Source organism: Microcaecilia unicolor, chromosome 7 (genome assembly GCF_901765095.1).
Source record: "Microcaecilia unicolor chromosome 7, aMicUni1.1, whole genome shotgun sequence".
Lineage (NCBI taxonomy): Eukaryota > Metazoa > Chordata > Amphibia > Gymnophiona > Siphonopidae > Microcaecilia > Microcaecilia unicolor.
In genome coordinates this window covers 120,436,741-120,463,550 of record NC_044037.1, presented here as the reverse complement: position 1 = coordinate 120,463,550, position 26,810 = coordinate 120,436,741, and the positions used below count along the sequence as shown (strand labels likewise).

The 26,810-nt window shown below is 43.5% G+C and overlaps 1 protein-coding gene across 2 annotated transcripts in view; it reads left to right on the top strand.

The window, feature by feature from the left end:
• The window catches only part of LOC115474065 (cytospin-B-like), a 167,074-nt gene that overhangs the window by 33,536 nt on the left and 106,728 nt on the right, over window positions 1–26,810 (top strand). For both annotated transcript variants that reach the window (XM_030209372.1, XM_030209373.1), the window contains exons 5-6: window positions 7,167–7,332; window positions 20,523–20,596. In XM_030209372.1, the coding sequence (XP_030065232.1) occupies window positions 7,167–7,332; window positions 20,523–20,596 (240 nt within the window). The remainder of the gene's footprint in view (window positions 1–7,166; window positions 7,333–20,522; window positions 20,597–26,810) is intronic.

The window sequence follows — 26,810 nt, the reverse complement described above, 5'->3', positions numbered from 1 at the left end:
GTGGTTAGGAAACCCTTGATCCATTTGAGTGTGTTTCCACCGATTCCGAACTAATCTAGGAGTCTCAGTAATATGGTTGACCATGTCGAACGCACTGGACATGTCGAATTGGAGGAGATGTATACTTTTACCTATTGCTATTTCCTGCTTGAATTTCGTTAGAGTAAGTAGTACTGTTTCAGTACTGTGTAGGGGGCAGAATCTTGATTGTGATACATGTAGTATTGTGAATTTGTTAATGTAATCATTAAGTTGTTTGGTTACCAAGCCTTCCATTAATTTGACTACCAATGGGATAGATGTGGTGACGTCATTAATTTTTTTTCTTGGTATCTTTTGGTATTGAGGTGAGTAGGATGTTGCCTTTTTCTTTAGGGAAGATACCTTGTTGAAGTATGACGTTTAAGTGGGATGTGAGGTCTGTTATGAAGCAGTGGGGGGCGGATTTTATTAGGTAGCTGGGGCAGGTATCCAATTGACAATGACTGTTGGAGTACCTATTAATCGCCTGGGTAACTGTATTGGTGGTGAGGAGAGCGAAATTTGACCAGGTTCAGTCCTCTGGGTATTCATCAGGGGTTGGGTCCAGTCCATTGATGAGGTTTTCGGTGTCCGTGTTGTTCTGAGGTAGGGTTTTGCCAGCACATGATGGGCCCAGGAAGGCAGGCCCTTGCTGCGTAGGAGCTGAAGATGGAGGCTTGGAGCGAGAGCGCTTGCACTTCTTTAAAGGCCTGTTTCAATGACGTCTCCATCTTCCGATCCAGCACATCCTTCAAAGCTATACCCCCTTCTACCAGTAGGGTAGTCTTTTTGGTGACCGCTGCCACCAAAGCATCCACCTTAGGGAGCCTCAACTTCACCAAGTATTCCTTTGGCATGGGATACAGGTGGGCATTGCCTTCACCACCCGCAAGCCAGCATGGGGTGTGGACCACGGGACCAAGATGAGCTGTTCTATGGCTTCAAGCACCAGAAAGTGTCAAGCTTACTTCCTGGTGCTCGCCATTTTGGGGTTAGCTACAGCTGGTGTTGGGGACTCGTCCACTTAAGTTGTTTGTGTGCTTCAGATTCTGAACAGTTGAGGAAGGCAACCCCTCCTCGAGAAGAATCCAGATGGCTATAGGGTCTTCTGGTTCCCGTTCCCCCCCTTCCAGGTCATCTTCCAAAGGAGAGAGGTCCAAACTGCCAGGGAGGACCAGTGCAGACCCCAGAAGGAAAAGGGGAGAAGAAGGGGCTAATGACCCTATTTCAGAAGCAGCTTCCACACACCTCCTCTTCTCAGGAGGTACAAGGGGCAAAACCTGAGAGGAGAGCCCAAACGCATCTACAGCGAACCTCCTGCTTGCTTCTGAGCTTGTTTTTATTAGGAAAGCCTGATTCAACAAAAGAACAAAATCAGGGGGAGGGAGCTTCCCCTCCTTAGACAAAGCCGTGGGTTTAGACTCCCCTTGATCACATGTCCCCGGACCCCTGCCGTGATGGAGGAACTACATGGTACAATGGCAACATGACGGCGGCTGCTGTTGTATCAAATAAAGAAGCAGCAGCAGAAGAAGGAGAGTGGGAATGTCCCACGCAGGAAGGCACTATATTGTCGGCCATCACCATGGATTCCCCCACAGTGATGTCAATGCACCCCTCTCCCAATCAGAGACCGGATGCTGCCCACCACTTTCTGCAGTGGGAACCATGCTTCACGGTCTCTGCCACCATCTCCCTTGAACCACTACTGCTGGGGCGCTAACCAAGAAACCAGAAAGGAAGAAGCAGTCAACCCCACCAAGCAGCTCAGCACAGTTCAGCAGAACACCACTGCTAGAAGCGGTACTCAAACAAACAGCCTACAGCACACACACTCCCCTGATGTCTGTCCCAGCACAGCCAATGGGCGCTTTGTTTTTTTAAACAGCTTTCTTGTTCCACACTCTATCACAATCCAGTGGCATAGCTAGGGTAGTTGACACCCGGGGCCGGTCATTTTTTTAACACCCCCCCCCCCCCAAAAAAAAATCCAGTACTAGGCATACCGAGAATACAAAACACTCAGGACCTATAGAGCAATTCTACCATACCATAAACAGTAATTTGTATGAGTCACACAAGGAAAAGGAAAGCATCTTAAACACTACAGTGAGCACTAGAACATCAATTCACCCAGTGCTTTTTTTGTGCCGGTACGCAACGGTACGGCGTACCGGCACCTTTTTCTCCTCCTCCCCTCCCCTCCCATTATTTCCAGCGATTCTCCGCCTCTCTCCTGCCCTCCCATCGACGTGCAGTGATTTTTCCGTCCCTCCCCTGCCCTCACCTCTCCCATATCCAGCGGTTCTTCGTCCCCCAGCGTCCTCCTTCACTGACTGCCAGCCAGTGTCGGACTCAGAAGTGAACGGTGCAGGCAGCGATTGGCTGGCAGTGTCGTAGCTTCCCTCTGCAAGTCCCGCCTATGCGTAAACAGGAAGTTGTAGGCGGGACTTGCAGAGGGAAGCTACGACACTGCCAGCCAATCGCTGCCTGCACCGTTCACTTCTGAGTCCGACGCTAGCTGGCAGACAGTGAAGGAGGACACTGGGGGACGAAGAATCGCTGGATATGGGAGAGGTGAGGGCAGGGGAGGGACAGAAAAATCGCTGCACGTCGATGGGAGGGCAGGGGAGAGGCGGAGAATCCCTGGAAATAATGGGAGGGAAGGGCAGGGGAGAGAGAATTGCTGGACATGGGATGGGAGGGAAGGGCAGGGGAGAGAGAATTGCTGGACATGGGAAGGGCAGGGAAGAGAGAATTGCTGGACATGGAGGAGAGAATCGCTGGACAGGGAAGAGAGAATTGCTGGACATGGAGGGGAGGACAGGGAAGAGAGAATTGCTGGACATGGAGGGGAGAGAGGAGAATCGCTGGACAGGGAGGGGAGGACAGGGAAGAGAGAATTGCTGGACATGGATGAGAGGGGAGAGAGGAGAAATGCTAGAAATGGATGGAGAGGAGAGCAGGAGATAGAGGAGAATTGCTGGACATGGATGGATGGAGGAGTTGACTAGGAGAGAGGAGAAATGCTGACTTGGATGGAGGAGAGAGAATTATTGCTTTATATGGATACAGAGGAGGGAAGAGAGATGAGAAATGCTGGACATGGATGGAGGGGAGGAGAGAGGAGAAGTGCTGGACATGAATGGAGGGGAGGAAAGAAAAAAGAAGATGCACATGGATGGAGATGAGGGAAAGGGAAGAGGAGAAAAACTGCACATGGATGGAGAAAATAGGCAAAAGCTGGATCCATGTTATACCTCCTCCAGTCAATTCCATGGAGGAGGACCCAGCTTTTACTTATGGATGCAGGGCAACAAAAGAAGAAGAAAGGAAGAAAGTAAAGAAATAAATGGAAAGGAAGCCCTGGAAATGGAGTTAAGAGAACAGATAGCAACAGAATCAGAGACTGGGACCAATATGGATAGAAAAACAAAGTCACCAGATAACAAAGGTAGAAAAAATCATTTTATTTTCATTTTAGTGTTTGGAATTTGACTTATTTTGCACTGGGTATACTGGAGCTGTAACAGCTTACAGAATTATTTATAATGAAAAAAATCACATTATTTTTTCTCCTATACTAGTATAATATTTTCAATGATGTCTGTTTATATGCGCCATGGCTGGTATAAGAGGTGTGACTAATGTGGGTGTGGCTATAATAGGGGCGGTGCCATGTGTGGTGACCCCGCCCACAATTAGTACCGGCACCTTTTTTTCTACAAAAAAAGCACTGAATTCACCTATTGTAAAATGAAAACAGACAGATTAGTACAGATCGTCAATCCTGCACAGTCAATGCCAACCGAAAGCCATGTCTTTTTCACAAACACAGGTGCACCCTAATCCACTATAGAATAAGTAATCATAAACTTTCTATTTAGACAAAAATTAAAACTGAACCCCTGATGCCAGACTCTACATACAATGCAACACCACAGAAACAGAATATGTCCCCTAGTACTGTGCAAAATATAAAGACAGCAGATGTAAATTTGAAAAAACTAATACCAATCACCACTTTACAAATTAACAAATAGAAATAAAACAAATACAGAAAATAAAATAATACCATTTTATTGGACTAATACATTTTGCTTCCAGAGGCCAAAATCTCCTTCCTCAGGTCAATACAGTATAGTACTGTTACAGTATCCTATCCTGACCTGAGGAAGGGGGTTTTGTTCTCTGAAAGTTAAGTCAAAATGTATTAAAATTAGTCCAATAAAAAGATTACCTTATTTACATGTTCTATTTATAAACATTTATTAACACAGCTACAATACTATATACTAAAGCAAAAACAAAAAAATATATATTTTATTTACAGTTTGTTGTCCCTGGTTTCTGCTTTCCTCATCTTCTTTTCACTGTCTTCTTTCCATCCAGCATCTGTCTTCGCTCTCTCTCTCTGCCATCCAGTGGCTGCCCTCTCTCTCTCTCTCTCTCTGCTCCTTCCATCCACTGTCTGCCTTCTGTCTCCCTTCCATCCACATCTGCCCTCTATTTCTCCCCTTCCATCCACCATCTGCCCCAGTCTGCCATCTCTCTCTCCTCCTTCCATCAACATCTGCCCTGTCTCTCTCCCTTCCATCCACATCTGCCCTTTATCTCTGCCCTTTCTCTCTGCCCCTTCAATCCGTCTGCCCTCCCTCTCCCATCCATCCAGGGTCTGCCCTCCCTCACGTGCCCCCCTTCCATCCAGGGTCTGTCCCCTCTCTCTGCCCCTTCTTTTCAGCCCCCAGTTTCAGCCCCCTTCATCCACCACATGCCTTGCATGGACCCATTTTCCCTCCTGCCCCCTTGTCAGACCCCCAGTTCCAGCTTCAGACCCCTTCTCCCATCTGAGCACTCCACCACCCATCCCCAATCCCCTTCTGCCCTCTGAGCTTCCCCCCCGAGCCGGTCCCTTCCCCTCCCCCTCCGTTTTGACAGAGCCCTCTTCTCCTGCCACCACCCTGCCTTTTTTAAAAATCCATGCAGCGACGCAGGCAGCGCCTCGCGTCTGCCCTGCGTGTGCTGTGTGAAGAAAATTGCGTTGCTGGCGTCAGACCTTCCCTCGCTTTGTCCCGCCCTCGAGGAAATAGGAAGTTACCTCAGAAGAGGGTGGGACAAAGCAAGGGAAGGCCCAATGCCAGGGATGCGATTTTCTTCTTCACACAGCACACGAAGGGCAGACGCGAGGCGCTGCCTGCGTCGCTGCATGGATTAAAAAAAAAAGGCAAGGTGGTGGTGGCAGGAGACGACAGAGCACCCCCCTACCTGCCGACACCCGGGGCGGACTGCCCCCACCGCCCCGCCCTTGCTACGCCACTGTCACAATCTAAAAAGCAGGAAAAAGACCCCAACCTTTTTCTTTTATTTATGGAGGGAAGTCGGTTGAAATAATGGAACAGACTCGGGACAGGAGGCCCACAGAACAGTGGTAGGGGGTAACTGGGGTTGGGTGACCAGGTATGCCTCCTAAAGCTGACACTGAACAGTCAGAGCACCTCCACACTCAACTGCCTAGGAGACACAGGCCAGAAGCACCCCTAACAGAAGAATCGAGGAGCTAGAGTTGTCCGTCAATCTACCTGTTGGAAATAGAGCGATATTGGCTTTTGGGAGAAGCTATCCATCCTTTATCACTGGGATGAAAGTCTGTGATCTCTATCTCCACCAATTGGTAGACAGACACAGCCCCTAGCTGCTGGATTCATCTGCTGCTGATGCTAAGGAATTGTATTTTTTTTAAGTGTTTCTATGTTGCTGAATACAGTAAATGAGCGGGTTAGAAATGTTTGATTAAATTGGAAATTTCCAGCACTTTCACAGGTAAATGTACACTTTATCTCCCTGATTTTATAAAGGTTGCCAAAAATTGTGTGTACAAATTTAGGTGCGTTTCTGATTTGCGCATGCAGTTTAATAGACTATTGATCCCTTTAGAGCCAATAGTTGGCTTTTTAAGCAGCAATTATTGACACTAATTAGATTTAATTGGGACTTACCCGCATAAAGTTAGGTGTGGGATCTGCGCCTAAAATTTACACATGGCCCAAAAAAGGGGGCGTAGAAATGGAGGGTTGCGGGTGTTTCAGGGCATATCCAGGGGCATTGTTTTGAGTTACGTACACGCGACCTCTCTGCTTAAGCATTAATTCTATAAACTGTGCTGAATTTTAGGCACGGCTTATAGAATACTGTTTATGCGTTTTTTTCCAGTGCCAATATTTTTGAGAATCTATTATTATATGCATAAGTGTCAGGAAACAGCAGTATTCTGTAAGGGAGCATGTAAATGCAAGAGGGCATCCACATATGTGGGGTGTTGGGAAGGATGTGTTTGATGTTGTGCATGCTCTTTCCACATTTAGGCGCGGCAGTTATATCAGGTCTATGGCTGGTATAACTGTGGGTGCATAAATGTAAGGTGTGCTAATGCTGGGCTATGCTAGTATTCTGTAGGAGAATGTGGGTGCCCAGATGCCATTACTACTACTACTACTACTTAACATTTCTAGAGCGCTACTAGGGTTACGCAGCGCTGTACAATTTAACAAAGAGAGACAGTCCCTGCTCAAAGAGCTTACATAGAATAGGTTGTCACTGTGTGGCATCGCAGTGCCTAAAAGCAGGTGCCCACTTATATAATTGCCCTTTTTATACATGCATGTTCACCACTTTTGGTGATTTTCAAAGTAGGGAAGAAGTATATAAATGATTTGAAATAGAGTAGAGGGAAATGGTCTGAACTGAACTAGATTTTTTTTCACTTTATTTTCTCATCACTTGGTACTATAGTATTTTCTCACCCTAAGTTATAATAACAAGTTTGGGAAGAGCTGCCAAGTGACCAGGATCTTAAAATTAGCTGCTTATCTATCTTGGGTTTTTGAATTTTTACATCCTAAGAGCGTTGTATAGTTTGTAATCCATGCCCTTTCTGCCTGGTGTATTCAGGTCCCAAGACAGACCAAGATCAAATTTTGTGTGTGTGTTGGGGGTGGGGGTGGGGGGGTGGTCACAAAAATGATGAACTTCAACTCCTCTATTGCAAATATTGACACACTCATTCCTGCATCAAGAGTCTATGAAGCATATTCCCTACCAGTAGACTCACTATAGATTTTATAATCTCTCTTCCCTGTGGCATGCAGAGTGAGCGGCAAAGGCTAGAAGCAGCCAGACTGAAGGCAGAACTACAGTTACGGCAGGAGAAGGCGATTAAAGAGCTTGAAGACCGAATCCGGCAACTGGAGGCAGAGAAAAGCCAGAAGAAAAGGGAGAAGGAACAAGAAGAGGCTAGATGCACAGGACTGCAAGGTGAGTAATTCCTAGAGATGAAGTCACTCAAATGCCTTTGGCTGTCTTTGGAGCCTTTCATCTACCATGGATTGCAGTTAAGATAGGATGGCCAAATTAACCCACTTTTATTATTATTTTTTTGGATTAGTAGTTGCTTCTCTTCTAGCTCGGTTCTAACCAAGTATTCTATCCTAGTACCAAATTCCCCCAGTTGGAAATATCTGGGGATTTTGCCTCTACATTAACAGACCCTCCCTCTCACTACTATTGCTACTACTTATTTCTGTAGTGCTACTATTTATTTAAATTTTGTATATAGCAGTTTCCAATGAATAACAATATATACATAAGACAGAAACACAATTTCACCCATTAGACATACACAGCACTGTGTGTAGGTCTGGTCAAAAGCCATGCACCTCGTCTTCTTCCATAACCCTGTTAAGGTAATGTTATAACAGGGCATTTATGTAGGAAAGGTACATAGGGTGCATATGTTCCCTTTATAAAATAATGAAGTTTAAAGTTTCTTTCAACTGGTCTTCAGAAAATAAGCCAAAATAATATGTGATATCTAATGCTAAATGTATATTAAAATATATATATATTAATAAGAAAAGCTCTCAGATTTTGTCACCCAAATTGTATCCTCCAATAGAGGACATGTCAAGGATGATATTTTTACTTGTCCTTTATTTGGTTTTTCTTGTGCACCAAAATTAATAGTAATTTTCCCACAAATGCTATCTTGTGAATTAAGCTTCAACAGATGTCTACAAGGCAATATAATAAATGAAAAGCACATGAGTAACCACATATCTCATGTTATGTAGTCAAACGCCAGACACAGTGAATTTGCTTCACAAAGTAGCCATTAGTTTTCTGCTAACACTGGATCCCCCTGATGTTTTTAAAATGCCCTGCCGTTGGTTACGTTTAAAGAACTTTCTCAAGCACTCGGGTGGTGACCTCAGAGCTCAAGTTGTTATGCAGCTTCAAAGCTCATGGCAAAGATTGGTGCATAGGTTTCCATGTGTCTTTGTAAAATTCCAGCTATTACATCTGTAAAATTTCCCATGTTGTTTTACCCAACTGTGTATATTTTATAAAACACTCTCATAAGTCATTACTCCATCCCAACTTTGCCCAAACTCTGCTCATAGCAATGCTGACAGGTATATCACATAAAAAGAGACGCTATTTAGTCCTAATCCCTGCTTTTTATTCATTTAAATCATGAGTGATTTCATAGGTGCCTATTTGTGAGTGTGTGAAAATGCTGTTCTATGCACACAAATACCTAAACAAATTATCCCCATATCATGGATTCTAATTCTTTCCACCACATGTAGTGGCCATGACTCCCTCCCCTCCAAGGGCTGAGTGCTGACGTCGATGCCGGGCAAAACAGTGGAAACTATTATAAAGAATAAAATTACAGAACATGTAGACAAACATAGTTTAATGGGACAGAGTCTGCATAGGTTCAGCCAAGGGAAGTCTTGCCTCACAAATTTGCTTCATTTCTTTGAAGGCGTGAATAAACATGTGGATAAAGGTGAGCCGGTTGATGTAGATTTTCAGAAAGCTTTTGCTGAAGTTCCTCATGAGAGATTCCTGAGAAAATTAGAGTCACGGAATAGGAGGCAAAGTTCTGGTGTGGATTAGGAATTGATTACTGGATAGAAAAACAGAGGATAGGGTTAAATGATCTTTTCTCTCGATGGAGGAGGGTAAACAGTGGAATGCCGCAACAATCTGCACTGGGACTGGTGCTATTTAATATAGCTATAAGATAATACAAAACATTCAAGGTTGTTAAAACATGTGTGGACTGTGAAATATTGCAGGAAGAACTTAGGAAGACTAGGCATGCAAATGGCAGATGAAATGTAATGTGGACAAATGCAAGGAGATGCACATTGGAAAGAATAATCCGAATCATAGTTACCTGATGCAAGGGTCCACCCTGGGGGTCAGCACTCAAGAAAAAGATCTAGGTGTCTTTGCAAAAAAGCAAACAGGATGCTAGGAATTATTTATTTATTTATTTATTTGTTGCATTTGTATCCCACATTTTCTCACCTACTTACAGGCTCAATGTGGCTTACAATGTACCGTAATGGCAATCGCCAATCTGGATCAAGAATTACAGAGTGGTATTGTAGTAAAATTCGTACATGACAAAGTAAATTAAGCAGTCAAGTGTTACAGATTCTTTTCTGGAATTAAGAAATCAAGTGGTATTGCTTTAAAGTTCAGTAATTGACAAAGTAGGTGAAGTAGTGGAAGTATTGAAAGTTCATTTTGTCTATTTCTAGTATCAGTTTCATTGTCTGGTATTTAGGATGGATCAGTTGTGGTATGCCTTTTTGAACAGGTTGGTTTTTAGTAATTTCCGGAAGTTTGTCATGCATTGATTTTATGGCGTTTGGTAGTGCATTCCATAATTGCGTGCTTATGTATGAGAAGCTGGATGAATATGTTGATTTATATTTTAGTCCCCTGCAGCTAGGGTAGTGGAGGTTCAGGAATGTTTGTGCTGACCTTTTTGTGTTCCTGGTTGGTAAGTCTATGAGGTCTGTCATGTAGATTGGCGCTTCGCCGTGAATAATTTTGTGTACCAGGGTGCATATTTTGAACGCATTACGTCCTTTAATTGGGAGCACCAGTGTAATTTTTCTCTTAAGGGTTTGGCACTTTCGTATTTTGTTTTTCCAAAAATGAGTCTGGCTGCTGTGTTTTGTGCAGTTTGGAGTTTTTTAAGGATTTGTTCTTTGCATCCGGCGTAGATTGCATTACAGTAATCTAGGTGGCTTAGTATCATTGATTGTACCAGGCTGCGGAATGTTTCCCTTGGGAAGAAAGGTTTTACCCTTTTGAGTTTCCACATTGAATGGAACATTTTCTTTGTTTGTGTTTTTTGCTTGGATTTGTAGAGTGAGATTTCAATTATGACTCCAAGAATTTTCAGGGTTTCTGAAACAGGAAGGGTGTACTCTGGGGTAGTTATGGTGGTGGGTTTGTACGTGTTGTATTGTGATGAGAGGATGAGGCATTATGTTTTTTCTGCGTTGTTTTAATTGAAATGCACCCACCCATGAATTCATGATTTGGAGACTGTTTAATTTCATTTGTGATTTCTGTGAGATCGTGTTTGAACAGGATGTAGATTGTGACATCATCTGCATAGATGTAGGGATTAAGGCCTTGATTGAATAGCAATTTGGCTAGGGGTGTCATCATTAAGTTGAAAAGGGTCTGTGACAGCGATGATGGTACTCCACATTCTGGTTTCCATGGCGATGATGTGTTCAAGTTTGAGGTCACTTGATATGTTCTTGTGGTTAGGAAGCCGTTGATCCAGCTTAGTATGCTTCCACCAATCCCGAAGTATTCTACTATGTTCAGTAGTATTTTGTGGTTTACCATGTTGAACGCGCTGGACATGTCGAATTGTAGGAGGAGTATATTAGTACCAGTAGCAATTGCTTGTTTGAATTTTGTTAAGAGAGTGATTAGTACTATTTCAGTAATGTGGTTGGCTTGGAATCCTGATTGTGATTCATGAAGTATTGCGAATTTGCTTAAGTAATCGGTAAGTTGTTTGGTGACCATGCTTTCCATTAGTTTAACTATCAGAGGTATGGATGCTACTGGACGGTAGTTGGTGATGTCGTTTGCTTTTTTCTTTGAGTCCTTAGGTATTGGGGTGAGTAGTATGTTTCCTTTATCCTCGGGGAATAATCCATGTTGTAGCATGTAGTTTAAGTGTGACGTGAGGTCTGTTATGAGGCGTTGGGGGGCGGATTTTATTAGGTTGTTGGGACATATGTCTAGTTTACAGTGAGATTTGGTGAACCTGTTGATTGCTTGGGCAACGATTTCATCGGTAAGGAGCGAAGTTTGTCCAAATACGGTCTGCTGGATATTCATCGGGGATTGGGTCTAGGCATTCAAAGAATTTTTCGTGGTCAGTGGTGTTGGGTGGAGGCGTGGTTCGAAGCTCTATGATTTTCTCGAAGTATTTGGCAAGGTTGTCTGCTGCAGTGGCGTAGCAAGGGCGGGGCGGTGGGGGCGGTCCGCCCCGGGTGTCCGCGGGTGGGGGGGTGCTCCGTCGCGTCTCTTCTCCTGCCACCGCCTGCCTTTTTCTTTTTTCTTTTTTTTTAAATCCGTGCAGCCACGCAGGCAGCGCTTCACGTCTGCCCTGCGTGTGCTGTGAAAGAAGTACACCGCCAGCGCTGGCGTCGGGCCTTCCCTCGATGTCCCGCCCCCTTGTGAGGTAACTTCCTATTTCCTTGAGGGCAGGACATCAAGGGAAGGCCCAACGCCAGCGCTGGTGGTTTACTTCTTTCACAGCACACGCAGGGCAGACGCGAAGCGCTGCCTGCGTGGCTGCACAGATTTAAAAAAGAAAAAGGCAGGCGGTGGCAGGAGAAGAGGGCTCTCTGGCTCTCAATGGAGGGGGGACGGGACTGGGTCAGGGGGGGAGCTCAGAGGGGAGAAGGGGATTGGAGAGGGGTGGGGGTGCTCAGAGGGGATTGGGGAGGGTGGGGGAGCTCAGAAGGGTGCTCAGAGGTGAGAAGGGTATTGGGGAGGGGTGCTCAGAGGTGAGAAGGGGATTGGGGAGGGTGGGGGAGCTCAGAAGGGTACTCAGAAGTGAGAAGGGGATTGGGGAGGGGTGGGGGAGTTCAGAGGAGGGATGCTCAGAGGTGAGAAGGGGATTGGGGAGGGTGGGGGTGCTCAGAGGGGAGAATTGGGATTGGGGAGGGGTGGGGGTGCTCAGAGGGGATTGGGGAGGGTGGGGAAGCTCAGAAGGGTTCTCAGAGGGGAGAAGGGGATTGGGGAGGGGTGCTCAGAGGGGAGAAAGGGGATTCGGGAGGGGTGGGGGTGCTCAGAGGGGATTGGGGAGGGTGGGGGAGCTCAGAAGGGTACTCAGAAGTGAGAAGGGGATTGGGGAGGGGTGGGGGAGTTCAGAGGAGGGATGCTCAGAGGTGAGAAGGGGATTGGGGGAGGGTGGGGGTGCTCAAAGGGGAGAATGGGGATTGGGGAGGGGTGGGGGTGCTCAGAGGGGATTGGGGACTGGGGAGGGAAGTGCTCATGGGAAAAGGGGTCTGGAACTGGGGGCTGAAAAGGGGCAGGGGCTGAAACTGTGGGGACTGGGGGCTTTAAAGGGGACAGGGAGAACTGGCTGGGGCTGAAGCTCGGGACTGGTGAGAGAAAAGGGCTGGGGTTGAAACCAGGGGCTGAAAAGGGGACAGGGAGAAGTGGCTGGGGCCTGAAGCCCAGGACTGATGGGAGAAAAGGGCTGGGGACTGGTGGGATAGTGGGGCTGAAAAGGGTGGCAGGTGGGAGATGTGGGCTGGAACTGGAACTAGGTGCAGGTGGAAAGAGGGGGCAGAGAGAGGGGACAGACCCTGGATGGAAGGGGGGGGGAGCGTGAGGGAGGGCAGACCCTGGATGGATGGGAGAGGGAGGGCTGACGGATCAAAGGGGCAGAGAGAAAGGGCAGATGGTGGGTGGAAGGGGGAGAGAGAAAGAGGGCAGATGGTGGATGGAAGGGGCAGAGAGAGAGGGCAGACACTGGATTTCAGAGAAAGAGCGAAGACAGATGCTGGATGGAAGGAAGACAGTGAAAAGAAGATGAGGAAAGCAGAAACCAGAGACAACAAACTGTAAATAAAATATATATTTTTTATTTTTTTGCTTTAGGGTATAGTATTGTATCTGTGTTTGTGTTAATAAATGTTTATAAATAGAACATATAAATAAGGTAATCATTTTATTGAACTAATTTTTAATACATTTTGACTTAACTTTCAGAGAACAAAACGCCTTTCCTCAGGTCAGGATAGGATACTATAACAGCACTATACTGTTTTGACCTGAGGAAGGAGGTTTTGGCCTCTGAAAGCTAAATGTATTAGTCCAATGAAATGGTATTTTATTTTCTATATTTGTTTTATTTCTATTTGTTAATTTGTAAAGTGGTGATCGGATTTGTTAGTTTTTTCAAATTTACGTCCACTGTCTTTATTTTTTGCACAGTACTAGGGGACATATTCTGTTTCTGTGGTGTTGCATTGTATGCAGAGTCTGGTATCGGGGGTTCAGTTTAATTTTTGTCTAAATAGAAAGTTTATGATTACTTATTCTATAGTGGATTAGGGTGTATCTGTGTTTGTGAAAAAGACATGGCTTTCGGTTGGCATTGACTGTGCAGGATCGACGATCTGTACTTATCTGTCTGTTTTACAATAGGTGAATTGATGTTCTGTAGCGTTTAAGATGCTTGTGTGACTTGTAGAAATGACTGCTTATAGTATGGTAGAATTGCGCTATAGGTCCGGAGTGTTTTGTATTCTCGGTATGCCTAGTACTGGATTTGGGGGGGGGGGGGGGTTTAAAAAATGACTGGCCCCGGGTGTCAACTACCCTAGCTATGCCACTGGTCTGCTGATGGGGTGTCTAACTGGTGTGGTGTCTAGTAGTTTGTTCACAAGTTGGAAAAGTATATGCGTGTCAACAAATGTGAATCCCTACACATATATCCAGAATTGTCTTACAACATTTGCTTGTTACTCTACTATCATGTTTCATCACTATCGTAGTACCCAAGATCCTTATGTTATACTAAATGTATATTCTCCTATACATTTCCATCATTCATGATGTATTGTAAGCCACATTGAGCCTGCAAAGAGGTGGGAAAATGTGGGATACAAATGCAATAAATAAATAAATAGTCATAGTAACATAGTAGATGACGGCAGAAAAAGACCTGCACGGTCCATCCAGTCTGCCCAACAAGACAAACTCATATGTGCTACTTTTTGTGTATACCCTACCTTGATTTGTACCTGTCCTCTTCAGGGCACAGACTGTATAAGTCTACCCAGCACTATCCCCGTCTCCCAACCACCAGCCCCGCCTTCCACCACCTGCTCTGGCACAGACCATATAAGTCTGCCCAGCACTATCCCCGCCTCTCAACCACCAGTCCCGCCTCCCACCACCGGCTCTGCCACCCAATCTCGGCTAAGCTCCTGAGAATCCATTCCTTCTGAACAGGATTCCTTTATGTTTATCCCACGCATGTTTGAATTCCGTTACCGTTTTTAATTTCCACCACCTCCCGTGGGAGGGCATTCCAAGCATCCACTACTCTCTCCGTGAAAAAATACTTCCTGACATTTTTCTTGAGTCTGCCCCCCTTCAATCTCATTTCATGTCCTCTCGTTCTACCGCCTTCGTATCTTCGGAAAAGGTTTATTTGCGGATTAATACCTTTCAAATATGTGAATGTCTGTATCATATCACCCCTGTTTCTCCTTTCCTCCAGAGTATACATGTTTAGTTCAGCAAGTCTCTCCTCATACGTCTTGTAACGCAAATCCCATACCATTCTCGTAGCTTTTCTTTGCACCGCTTCAATTCTTTTTACATCCTTAGCAAGATACGGCCTCCAAAACTCAACACAATACTCCAGATGGGGCCTCACCAACGACTTATACAGGGGCCTCAATACCCCCTTTCTTCTGCTGGTCACACCGCTCTCTATACAGCCTAACAACCTTCTAGCTACAGCCACCGCCTTGTCACACTGTTTCGTCGCCTTCAAATCCTCAGATACTATCACCCCAAGATCCCTCTCCCCGTCCGTATCTATCAGACTCTCACCGCCCTAACACATACGTCTCCCGTGGATTTCTATTCCCTAAGTGCATCACTTTGCATTTCTTCGCATTGAATTTTAATTGCCAAACATTAGACCATTCTTCTAGCTTCCTCAGATCCTTTTTCATGTTTTCCACTCCCTCCCGGGTGTCCACTTTGTTACAGATCTTAGTATCATCCGCAAATAGGCAAACTTTACCTTCTAACACTTCAGCAATGTCACTCACAAATATATTGAACAGAATCGGCACCAGCACCGATCCCTGAGGCACTCCACTACTCACCTTTCCCTCCGAGCGAATTCCATTAACCACCACCCTCTGGCGTCTGTCCATCAACCAGTTCCTAATCCAGTTCACCACTTCGGGTCCTATCTTCAGCCCATCCAGTTTATTTAAGAGCCTCCTGTGGGGAACCGTGTCAAAAGCTTTGCTGAAATCTAAGTAGATTACGTCTATAGCTCGTCCCTGATTCAATTCTCCTGTCACCCAATCAAAGAATTCAATGCGATTCGTTTGGCACGATTTCCCTTTGGTAAAACCATGTTGTCTCGGATCTTGCAACTTATTGGCTTCCAGGAAATTCACTATCCTTTCCTTCAGCATCGCTTCCATTACTTTTTCAATAACCGAAGTGAGGCTTACCGGCCTGTAGTTTCCAGCTTCTTCCCTATCACCACTTTTGTGAAGAGGTACCACCACCGCCGTTCTCCAATCCCTTGGAACCTCTCCCGTCTGCAAGGATATATTAAACAAATCTTTAAGAGGACCCGCCAGAACCTCTCTGAGCTCCCTCAGTATCCTGGGGTGGATCCCATCCGGTCCCATGGCTTTGACCACCTTTAGCTTTTCAAGTTGTTCATACACACTCTCTTCCGTGAACGGTGCTCTATCCACTTCATTCTCATTTGTACTTTTTCCAGTCCATCGCGGTCCTTCTCCAGGATTTTCTTAAGTGAAAACAGAACAAAAGTATCTATTTAGCAAATTTGCTTTTTCTTCATCATTATCCACATAGCGGTTTGCAGTATCTTTTTAGACTCACAATTCCCTTTGTAGTCATTCTCCTTTCACTAATATACCTGAAGAAATTTTTGTCACCCCTTCTTACATTTCTAGCCATTTGTTCTTCCGCTTGCGCTTTCGCCAGACATATCTCTCTCTTGGCTTCTTTCAGTTTCATCCGGTATTCCTCCCTGTGTTCCTTTTCTTGAGTTTTTCTGTATTTCTGGAACGCCAACTCTTTAGCCTTTATTTTCTCAACCACTTGCTTGGAGAACCATATCGGTTTCCTTTTTCTCTTGCTTTTATTTACTTTCCTTACATAAAGGTTAGTGGCCCTATTCATAGCTTCTTTCAGCCTGGACCACTGTCCTTCCACTTCTTGTACTTCCTCCCAACCCATCATCTCCTTCCTCAGGTATTCCCCCATTTTACTAAAGTCAGCACGCTTGAAATCCAGCACTTTGAGTTTTGAGTGGCCGCTCTCCACTTTAGCTGTTATATCAAACCAAAGTGTTTGATGGGCCACTGCTGCCCAGGTGGGCACCCACTCGGATATTTGACACGCTATCCCTATTTGTGAGCACCAGATCCAGCGTCGCTCCCTCCCTTGTGGGTTCCGTCACCATTTGTCTGAGGAAAACACTTTGGAAAGCATCCACGATCTCTCTACTTCTTTCCGATTCTGCAGACGGAACCTTCCAATCTACATCCGGCAGATTGAAATGTCCCAGCAACAGCACCTCTCTCTTCTTTTCCAACTTTTGAATATCTGCGATCAGGTCTTTATCTGGTTCTATTTTGGTTTTGTAGCATGACCTTTTGGTTTTTGTCTTATTACATATTTATATTTTCTTTGCATTTGTTTCCATGCCTTAAGTGTGTGTTCATCTTTTATTTTATTCCATGCTCGTTCTAGCCTTCTAACTTGTGTTTTTACTTTTTTTTCAGTTCTTTGTTAAACCATGGTATCGAATTGTGTCTTCGTGAGGTTTTTGTTTGTATTGGTGCTATTCTGTCTAGTATGCTTCTGCATCTGCTGTCCCAGTCTTGGAGATAGTGTCCTGATTCCGTTTGTGCTATCCATTCGTTCTTGTAAATCTGTTGCCAGAATGTTGCTGGGTTAATTTGACCTCTAGTGGTGTAGGTCATACGTTCTGATTTGTGGTGTGAGCCTTTTTTCGCCATTGTAGGGATAGGTTAAGTTTGTGGTGGTCAGACCAGGGTGTGTCAGTTCATTTTGTATTTGATACTATTAGGTTTAGGTCAGAAGACAGTTTGTGTGTAATAAGGTCGAGTGTGTGACCTTTGACATGTGTTGCTTGTATATTTGGCCAATTGAGGTCCCATAGTTGGAGGAATTCCTTGCATTCACGTGCATTGGTTGAGTTAGGATCTTCTAGGTGTAGGTTTATGTCCCCTATTATAAGTAAGTTGGAGTTCAATACACAGGTATTTGATATGAAGTCCATGAAGCGAGATTGGCATTTGTGCCAGTTACCTGGTGGTCTATAAAACAAGGTGGTCACACAAGGATGTATGGTGGATTCTAACTGAGGCGATTTCAAGTTGGGGTGTTATGGACTCAGCTGTTGTTGTTACTATGAAGTGGGATTTGTGGATTAGTGCTATGCCCCCTCCTTTTTTTACTTTTCTGGTCCAGTGAGTAATTTTGTAGCCTGGGGGGGACATAGATCTAGAATTATAGGGTCATTTTGGTCATGGATCCAATTTTCGGTGAGGAAAAGTAAATCAAAGTTTTCTGATGTGATCCAGTCTATTATTGTTGTTTTATTTATAACGGTCTAGCTTTAGAGTAACCCACTTGAATGTTTTGGTATGAGGCTTCAATGTTTGGTGATGCTTGGATTTTTGTTAGTTGTTGTTCTCTGGTTTGTGAGTGTTTATTGTGATCTTGCTTTCCTTTTGTTGGTGTTGTCCATATGTAGGTATTTCTCTTCTATTTTGGTGAATGTTGGTTTGGTGGGGTGTGGAGTGTCTGATCAGTCTTTGGTGATTCTGTAAAATGGGTATGATATTTTTTTCTGCGAGTGGGATGGATAGTGTTAGGTAAATCAGTGATAAGGAGTAAATTGCTAGGAGTGACTTGGCAGCATTCATTGTGGGATCTGTTTGGGGATAAATAGGTTACTCACAGTCAGATGGTCTGGAGTGATGTCCTGGGGCGTAAGGCTTCGTGGTAGTGTGCGCTGTGTTGTTAGGTCTAGGAGGGATTCCCTTACATGGTTTGTAGCCCCGCCTAGCGTATCCCAGGATGCAATGGGCGGGGCTGGGCGCTGCCATTTTGCGGTGTCATCCACTGGAAGAGGAGGGAGGCAGGCAGGCTGCGTCCCTCCTCCGACTAAAGGTAGGGGGGGCCGGGAGGGGGGTTGTCACTACTCCTACTCACGCTGGACCACCAGGGATTGGTACGACAACGCGGGGGGGGGGAGTTGGGGTGGACCTCCAGCCCCCCCCCATCACTCGCTGGGGGGGAGGGTGGGAGAGGGCTTGACATTTTTTGGGGGTTTGGGGAGCTGGAGACCCACTGGATCTCCAGCCCTCCCTGAACCTAGGGGGGGTGAGATCGTTTTGCCTTGCTCGGGGCAGGGGCAGGGGTCTCAGGGCCTGGTGGTCCCATGGACCTCCAGCCCCTGGTTTTGACAGGTTTGGGCTTTTGACAGCCCAGACCTGTCAAACAAGTGCGGGAGAATTGTGCTGAGCGCATGCACTTCTACTCCTTGATCAGAGATAATTGCGCTGCTTAAATTTGCATGCATTATCTCTGATCATCGATGCAGTAAAGCCCTGCGCTGTTCCAGTGCTATTTTTAGAGCGCTGTTTGGAACAGCGCGGGGCTTTGGATCATGAGGGCCTTAGGAAGATCTAGATGTGTGTTAGATCTAGATCTAGATGTTAGTGTGTCCTACAGCCAGTGGTGTGCTAGAGCTGGCTCGCACATACCCACGAGAGCCATTTGGGCCCCCTCCTGAACTCTTTTACTTTGCTGGCAGGGATCCCGAACCCCACCAGCTAAATAAATGGACTGCTGCCACTTCCTGATGCTTGTTTCCAGCTTTTAGCAGCATGCTGGGACTTCTCGCATGTGAGCCTTCCAAAAACCATTAAATACAGTACCTACTAAGTTATGGTGAGATGTGTATATCTGGGACTTTTTATGTGAAGTTCACTGCAGTGTCCCCTAGACTGCCTTCTGCTCTGCTGGAAAGTCTCTGTGGCCAGTCTACTAAGAATGATGCCCCCCCCCCCCCCCCCCGACATCGCAATGGCTGGTTTTAGGGTATTTTTCTCTTGGACACTACCTCCCCCCCCCCCCCCCCCCCCCCCCCGAAATGATCTCAAAAGAAAAATGCGCGGAGCACAAAACATCTAGAAAAAGGTGATTTTCAAACCAAAAGGATAGCTGTTTTTCAGGTTTGAAAATGGCAATATATGCCACTCAATTTTTGGATGTTTTAGCAAAATGTCTAAGATATTTGTTTTTCAAAAATGCCCCACTTTATTACTTGGCTTGTGTAATATATTTGATAATTTGACTTTGTGACAAATTGTATGTTGGAAAAACAACTCATCAATTCAGACTAAATGTTAGTGATTGTGTACATTATGTTAAAAAAGAAATCTTTTGCTTGCCTGCTGTTTTAACTCCCAGACAGACAAGAAACCCCTAGTGATGGCTGCAAATTGCGGGGACCCCTTAAAAAGGCCTTGTTTTTATTAGTGTGCCAGAGTAGGAATTTGTGATAAAGGTTACATTTGCATCTCTAAGGAGCACACTGCTGAGAGGCCTTCCTGCAAGGCAGGAAACCATAAATTAAGTTTATCTCCTGTGGGACAACAGTTTTTCATATATAACTCTGCAGTTCAATGTGCTTTCTGCTACCTCCTCTATATTATTCCTGTTGAGGACTAGAGATGCTTTGCATTTGCTGTACTTCAAGATATAATATTTTTTTTGCATTCTTTTGATGTTTGTATTATGTATCTGGCTGTGATCTGGAACCAAGAAAGGTGGTCTATAAATTGAAGACTAGAATAGGATACAATACAGTACTATTGTTGGTGTGAGCGGGAAACCTGAATTCTATTGAAAATTGTTTTGGACCTAGCAGTTTTCTCCTGCCCCATTTGGTTCTGCAGCTAATTGTAATCGGGCTGGGATCTGGTGCCATGAGCACATATTCCCAACAAACTGAGGGGTTTCCTCCTATTTCATAATCTGTCTCAGCTTAGTCCACTTGTAATAGAAAAAATACCTCAGCCAGCTGCACCAGGGCATTATAGAAGACTAAGATAGTGGTCATTAAATGAGGCCACTGGGTGGCCCCATTGTGCAATCTGTATGGGCTCTGAGCACTGCCTCTGCAACAGTCTGTCCTCCCCCCCTCACCCCAAGCTCTAGACACAGAAGATTGAATCTGGAATGAAACCCAGATTCCTGTGTATGGCATTGTACAGCACTGTCATGTGTCCAGCCAGTTGCTAACATATTTGTTTTATTCTTCCCAGAGTCTGTTCATGTCCTGGAACAAGAAAAGACAGATCTGCAGAAGCAAATCAAAGAACTGCAGGAAAAAATACAGGTACATTTCCAGTTGGGACACTGTTTTCATTTACATTCAGACAACTCCCTCTCTGTCTATCTAGTGAATGTGTAGAATCTTTACTGTTTTTTTTGTATTGGCAGTAGTAGGAGATGAAAAGCAAGTTATTTATCTATAACATTTATATCCCGCCTATTAAATAGGCAGGTTACAGGAAAAATACATATGCATCCATTAAAATAATTCACATACATATATACATCCATTAAAATAATGTATATACATATATAATCATCATAGAAAATTCAAAACCTTATTTCTTCTTCCTTATGAAATATATAATCATATCAGGATATCTATCACTAATGTCTTTATCCCAAAATATGCCTGTGCAAATAATAATGTCTTTAACTGCTTTTTAAAAGTATCAAGACCCTGTAATAAGTGTAGCCTCAGTGGCAATTCATTCCACCCAATGGAACCCACATAAGATAATGCTGCTTTTGCATTAATCCTTGAATAAATTATTTCATCCAATACTGGTTAGACCAGTGTTAGCTATCTATAAACCCCTATCCCATGTCTTTGTTGAATGGAGGAGGGGAGTGAAGTTCCATTAGTAAATTTGTTCCTGAGTAAGGGGCAAGTCTTACTTTTTAGGCCCTTGGAGTTTGTACACTTAGGGGCTAATGTAATAAGCCATGCATTAGAAAGAAATCTGTGTGCTTAAGGTTAGTATATCAAACACATGCCCTGAAAAAGTTTTACTTCTAATGCAGTAAAAATTAACATGCTAATTAAATGTGTATGGACCAGAAAAAGCGGTACACACTGCCATAGTAATTTGTATTGGTTTGTTGCCTTCCTTGGTGCATCAGCCAATCCCTACTCAAGTTTGGACAGGAGCTGAGATACTTAAAAAAAACAAACAAACAAACAAACCTTGAATCCTCTGGACCCCTTCTCCCTCCCTCAAGGGGCTATGTGGTTCGGAGCACCTCTGGAGTGGTCACCCAGCACAGGGAGAACCTTGCTGCTGACCCAGTCCCCCTGGGCCACTGAGACTTACCTTGTTCAGGCAGATGTCCAGGGGCATCGTTCTTTTCCTGCCACCATCTTGGAAACTGGTGGCACCTGACCCCTAATGGGGTATTAAATTAAGCACAGTTTTTTTTTTGCATCTGGAGCAATTCTCAGTTTGGCAAGTTTGCATATGATTTGCATGCTGACCACACCACCTTTTAGTGTGACGGTTTTACTGTGGGGGTTTTTTCTGTGTTAAAATCTACCTTATTGGATTAAGGTTAGCATAGGAAAATTGAAAGGAAACCACTGTGCTAAAGGATAGTGAACTTATTACATCAGCCCCTTAGATTTGGGTGGTGTTCCCATGGTACACCATTTTGAAATAAACCTGTTTTTTTATTGTGACAATCTGGGAAGGAGTACAGTTATTAGTACATTCATCAACCATGCAAACAGAAGCTCCTTACTTCACTACTGCTAGATCTCCTACTAGACAGGATCTGGGAACTCCTGCAACTTAAAGGGCACCCCTTGGTACCTGAATTTCCTTGCTACCTGCTTCTCTGCAGGATAGTCTTACTTTGTCTCTTTCCTGTGCCTGATTTACACCGACTCCTTCCTAGTAGTTGTAAAATAAGATCTTTTTGGCACCTTTTATACACTGATTGAATATAGTAAGTCAATGTACAAACTCCTTCCTTGGCAAAGGCAGAACAGACTGCCGTGTGTGTTTATTTATTTATAACTTGATATACCATCTTTAACAGAGCAAGGCGGTTAACAATAAAATAAGATAAAAGGAACTACAATGTTTTGATAGGAAAGATCAGCAAACACGCAAGTGGCATCACACACATCACAAGCAAATGTAAAAAGTTTCCCGCTCTTAGGTATCAGCTACCTCTGAAGCCATCCTGATCAGACAGAGTAAACCTGCTGGAATAGCCGAGCCTTCAATAATGCCATAAATTTCTTTATATTGAGTTCACTATGGAGAAATAAATGCACGGAATTCCAAAGATGGGAACAGCAAAAAAAGAACACACAACAACGAGTTGTTTCAAGTTGGGCAAGACGAGGCCCTGGAAAGACCATGTGGTAGTGGTTAATAGAGCATAACACACATGTTGAGGAATATGGAATAGTTAATGAGTACAGATATAGAGGTGTGCCTTGATGGAAACCTAAAAATAGTGCTTTAAACTGAATGCGATATTAGACCGGTAACCAATGATGGTCCTGTAAAGCAGAAGTGGCATGATCATATTTTCGTAAATAGCACAATAAATGAATAGCTGTGTTCTGAAATGTCTGGAGCCTAGTAATTAAAGTCTAGGCCATCTCTAAATAAACAATATGACAGTAATCTAATTGGGTCATAAAAAGAGATAGTATAAGTGAGTGAAATGTGTCATGATTGAAAAGCAAGCGAACGGATCCGAGTTGTTGAAGAAAAAATTGGGATTTGCTTAGAGCAGAGAGACCTGTGGTTTAAAAGAAAGACTAGAATCCAGAAGAACTCCTAAGTACCGAAAGCTGAGAACCGGAGAAATGAGTGAACCAAACAACGAAAGAGGTGCAGTTGGTGCAATATGATGTCCCATCAGCCAACAGGCCACCGTCTTGCTTCAGTTAATCACCAGATGATGATCTGAGAGCCACTGAGCGATAGCTTATAAGCATTGTTGAAGAGGTGAGAGATTTAGATTTGAAGGGCTAATTTTAAATAGTAGTAGAATATTGTCTGTATATATATGAAAGGAAATGCAGGATTCTTGAATGAGGGTAGCAAGAGGACTAATAAAAATATTAAACAGCAGCGGTCAGAGTATAGAGCCCTGTGGTACACCACATGTTAAAGGCTTATCTGTTGAGGTGCAGTGATTTCACAGTAGTTAGAAAGGAACGGTCTGTGAGAAATGATTGAAACCACCGTAAGACTATACCAGTAACCCCAAAGATGCAAGTTGCGAAGGTAAAATACAATGGTCCACCAAAGTGAAGGCCACAGAGAGGTCAAGAGAAATAGTTAAAGTATAGTAATGACTTTCCATGTTTGACCGTACTTTTCTTAAGACAGATGCTAGTATCATTTCTGTGCTGCAGTTAGCCCTGAATCCCGATTGACGAGGATGTAATACTAATTTTTGTTCTACAGATTGGCTTAATTATAATAAAACGACCTTCTCAATCACCTTTGAAATAAAACACAAATTAGATACTGGCTTGCAGTTAACAGGGAGAGCAGGATCCAAAGTTGGTTTCTTCAAAATTGGTCTAACTAGTGCTATTTTCCAATATGAAGGAGCTGAACCATACTGTAAATTGGAGTTGACAATAGACAACAAATGAGGAGTTAAATGAAGATTTGGAAGCTTGATTCGTGTGGAAGGAATTGGGTCCAAATAGTAGGAGGTGACTCTCATTGAGGTTAACACTTTTTATTTAAGAAATTATGGTTTGCGGATGAATGTGCTCCACTGAAAAGACAGTCCTAGGGCTGAGTCTGATAAGTTAGAATTATTTAGCACATTCTGAGGTGGCTCAGAAGCATTTGTGTTTCTGGCCTGTGGGACTGAACTACAGAACCTGTGTCAGATTGTGGGGTTCTAAAAAAAAAAAATCCTAAGCAGGGAATGTGTAGTGTACAGGAATTCTTTTTTGCTTGGAGACAGCACCAATACTGCTAACATAATTCCTAAAGTGAGAAAACTGATAACTGCTGTGTCCAGAAGTGTTTAAGATCTTTACTGGTTAGGGAACAGCTACAGAAGCACCATAAATCTGCCTTCAGTGACACAGCTGCCTGTAACAAAATACTCATTGGCCATAAGATAACCCTGCTAGTCCTGACTCAGTTCTGTGTTCATGGTGTGCCTGAAGTGACTGAAAACTGCAGAGGGAATATATACAGTGACAGCAGAAGCGAAAGCACATTGTAGTATAGGGTTTTCTTATTGATTTGGAATAAGTTAGGAATTGTAGGTGCAACAAAGATCATAGAAGAACAGAGGAGTTCTCGCCTGAGAGGGATCCAGTCCAACTTCCGCTCCTAGACAAGCTAGCCACCACAAGAGAGACTTCTGAAAAAAAGGAGAACTAAGTGACTGTTGCAAAAGAAATAGGGAATATAAATTTAAAATTTCAATTCAAGGGGATAATTTTTATAGTAGGGTGCCTATGTGAAAAGTCCAAAAAGATACCTAATTTATAAAAGCAACACATGCCTTTAGAAAATAGGCTCTCACATCCAGCCCCAATAGTGTAAAAATGCTCATGCACAAAATTTTACATCCACTTTGAAAATTGCATATATTTAAGATGCACTCCTCTAATCCATTCCTGTTCTCTCTATTTAGCATCTTTAGTAATCCCTTACACTCTTGCTAGATCCCTTCTCTTTCTTGCTTCCTATAAATTAGTTCTTCCCTGTCCTAAACAGGCCCACTATGAGGCCTTTTTCTTCATTGCACCTAAACCCTGGAACGATTCCCCCCCCCCCCCCCCCCTTTGAGTTCTGAACTTTCTTTCTTACAGTTCAAATCTCTTCTAAAGACTCATTTTTACTCCTTGGCTTTTGCTGCCTCCTCTCCCCCCCCTCCCCCCACTGAGACCCTGAAAGGCGGACAGGAATGTGACTTTGGTAGGTAGTTTCTGCAATTGTTTGACTGTTTGGATGACTGCTTCTGTGCTCACAAGGCCTCTTTTCCATCTCACTTTGGCAGTCCTTTCCTGTTTTACTTTAGACTGTGTAAATCGCTTTGACCTTGTCTAGAAATGGCGGTATATCAAATGTAACAATAAACATAAACATAATCACTGTGCTGCAAATCAGATTACAGCTCAACTTGAGTCATATACATCATTAAAAAAAACTAGCATATATAAAGCATAAAAATCCCATCCCTACTCCTCCCCCCTCCTTCACAAGTTCTATTTTAGAACCCATTATCTTTCCAACCCATTGCTATAGCCCAAATTCACCTACTATTTTTGTAACCCATATTCTCCTACTAAAAATTGTCAAAATGGCTGTCGTAAGTAATGTTTCCAATTTCTACACATACTTGTGCATATTTTATAAAATATGTGGGTACATCAGGAAGCAGGTGAAAGCTTGGCTCTTCAACCAGGCCTTTAATGGAAGAAGTAACTAATGCCTTAGTCTCACACACCACAAGGAGTGACACAGGTTGCACATACTGCAGCAGAACATGAGATAACATTTAATCATCTCTCTGACCTCGTGTGCAACTTTCTTTAAATTAGTCACCTTATTTTCTAAATCCTCTTACCTATCTATATGTTCCATCTTTGCTTATACCCTACACTATTAAAACGTACTATTATATATTGTTGACATTGTCAGTAGTATTCTGTGCCATACTTTGTATTATTTGAATATTTTTACTGCTGTAATTGTCTATTCTTATGTTTGATTTATTCTTACTGTACACCACCTTGAGTGAATTATTTCAAAAAGGTGGTAAATAAATCCAAATAAATAAAATAACTCAGCCTTAACTCACCCAAACTACATCACAGTAAATTGAATTGAAATTACATTTGTACTCCGTAGAATTCTACCTTGGTGGGTTCAATGCGGATCACAAAAGAATTGACCAAATAATTACCGGGAAGGGTACAATTTCAATAATTTCAATATTTAAAATTGTTCCTTAAGATATTTGTTAAAATGTTTTTAAGTTCTTCCTAATCTCTCATAGTTTGTTTCTAAATTAAAACTTGCTGGCAGCAAATTCCAAATTAACTGTCGACTTTACAAAGGATTCTGTTGGCATTAATGCACCGTCAGCTGCTAGCGCGGTTTGGTAGGGGGTAAAGCTGATTGTAGAAAAATAAGAGACTATGGAAATTCCTGTGCGAGATTGTAAGCTCTGTCTCTTCATGTTCAACTGTACAGTGCTGCGTATGTCTAGTAGCGCTAGACAAATGATTAGTAGTAGTTGATGTATGTGTATGTATATGAGCATATGCAGGAATGTGATTTTTTTTTTAATAAAAACCTTTTTTGACATGTAAAACAGCCCCTTAGGATTTTACAAATGTATTATATATCAAACATAGATACATTTCTTTTTCACCATTTTGTATTCTTTATTTTTCCAATGTGGATCACATTAAAACATACGTAAACATCCATAGAACATAACTCTTAAGTGTTTTCCTGATTCTACCCAAATATGCCCCTGGGGATGATGCCCTA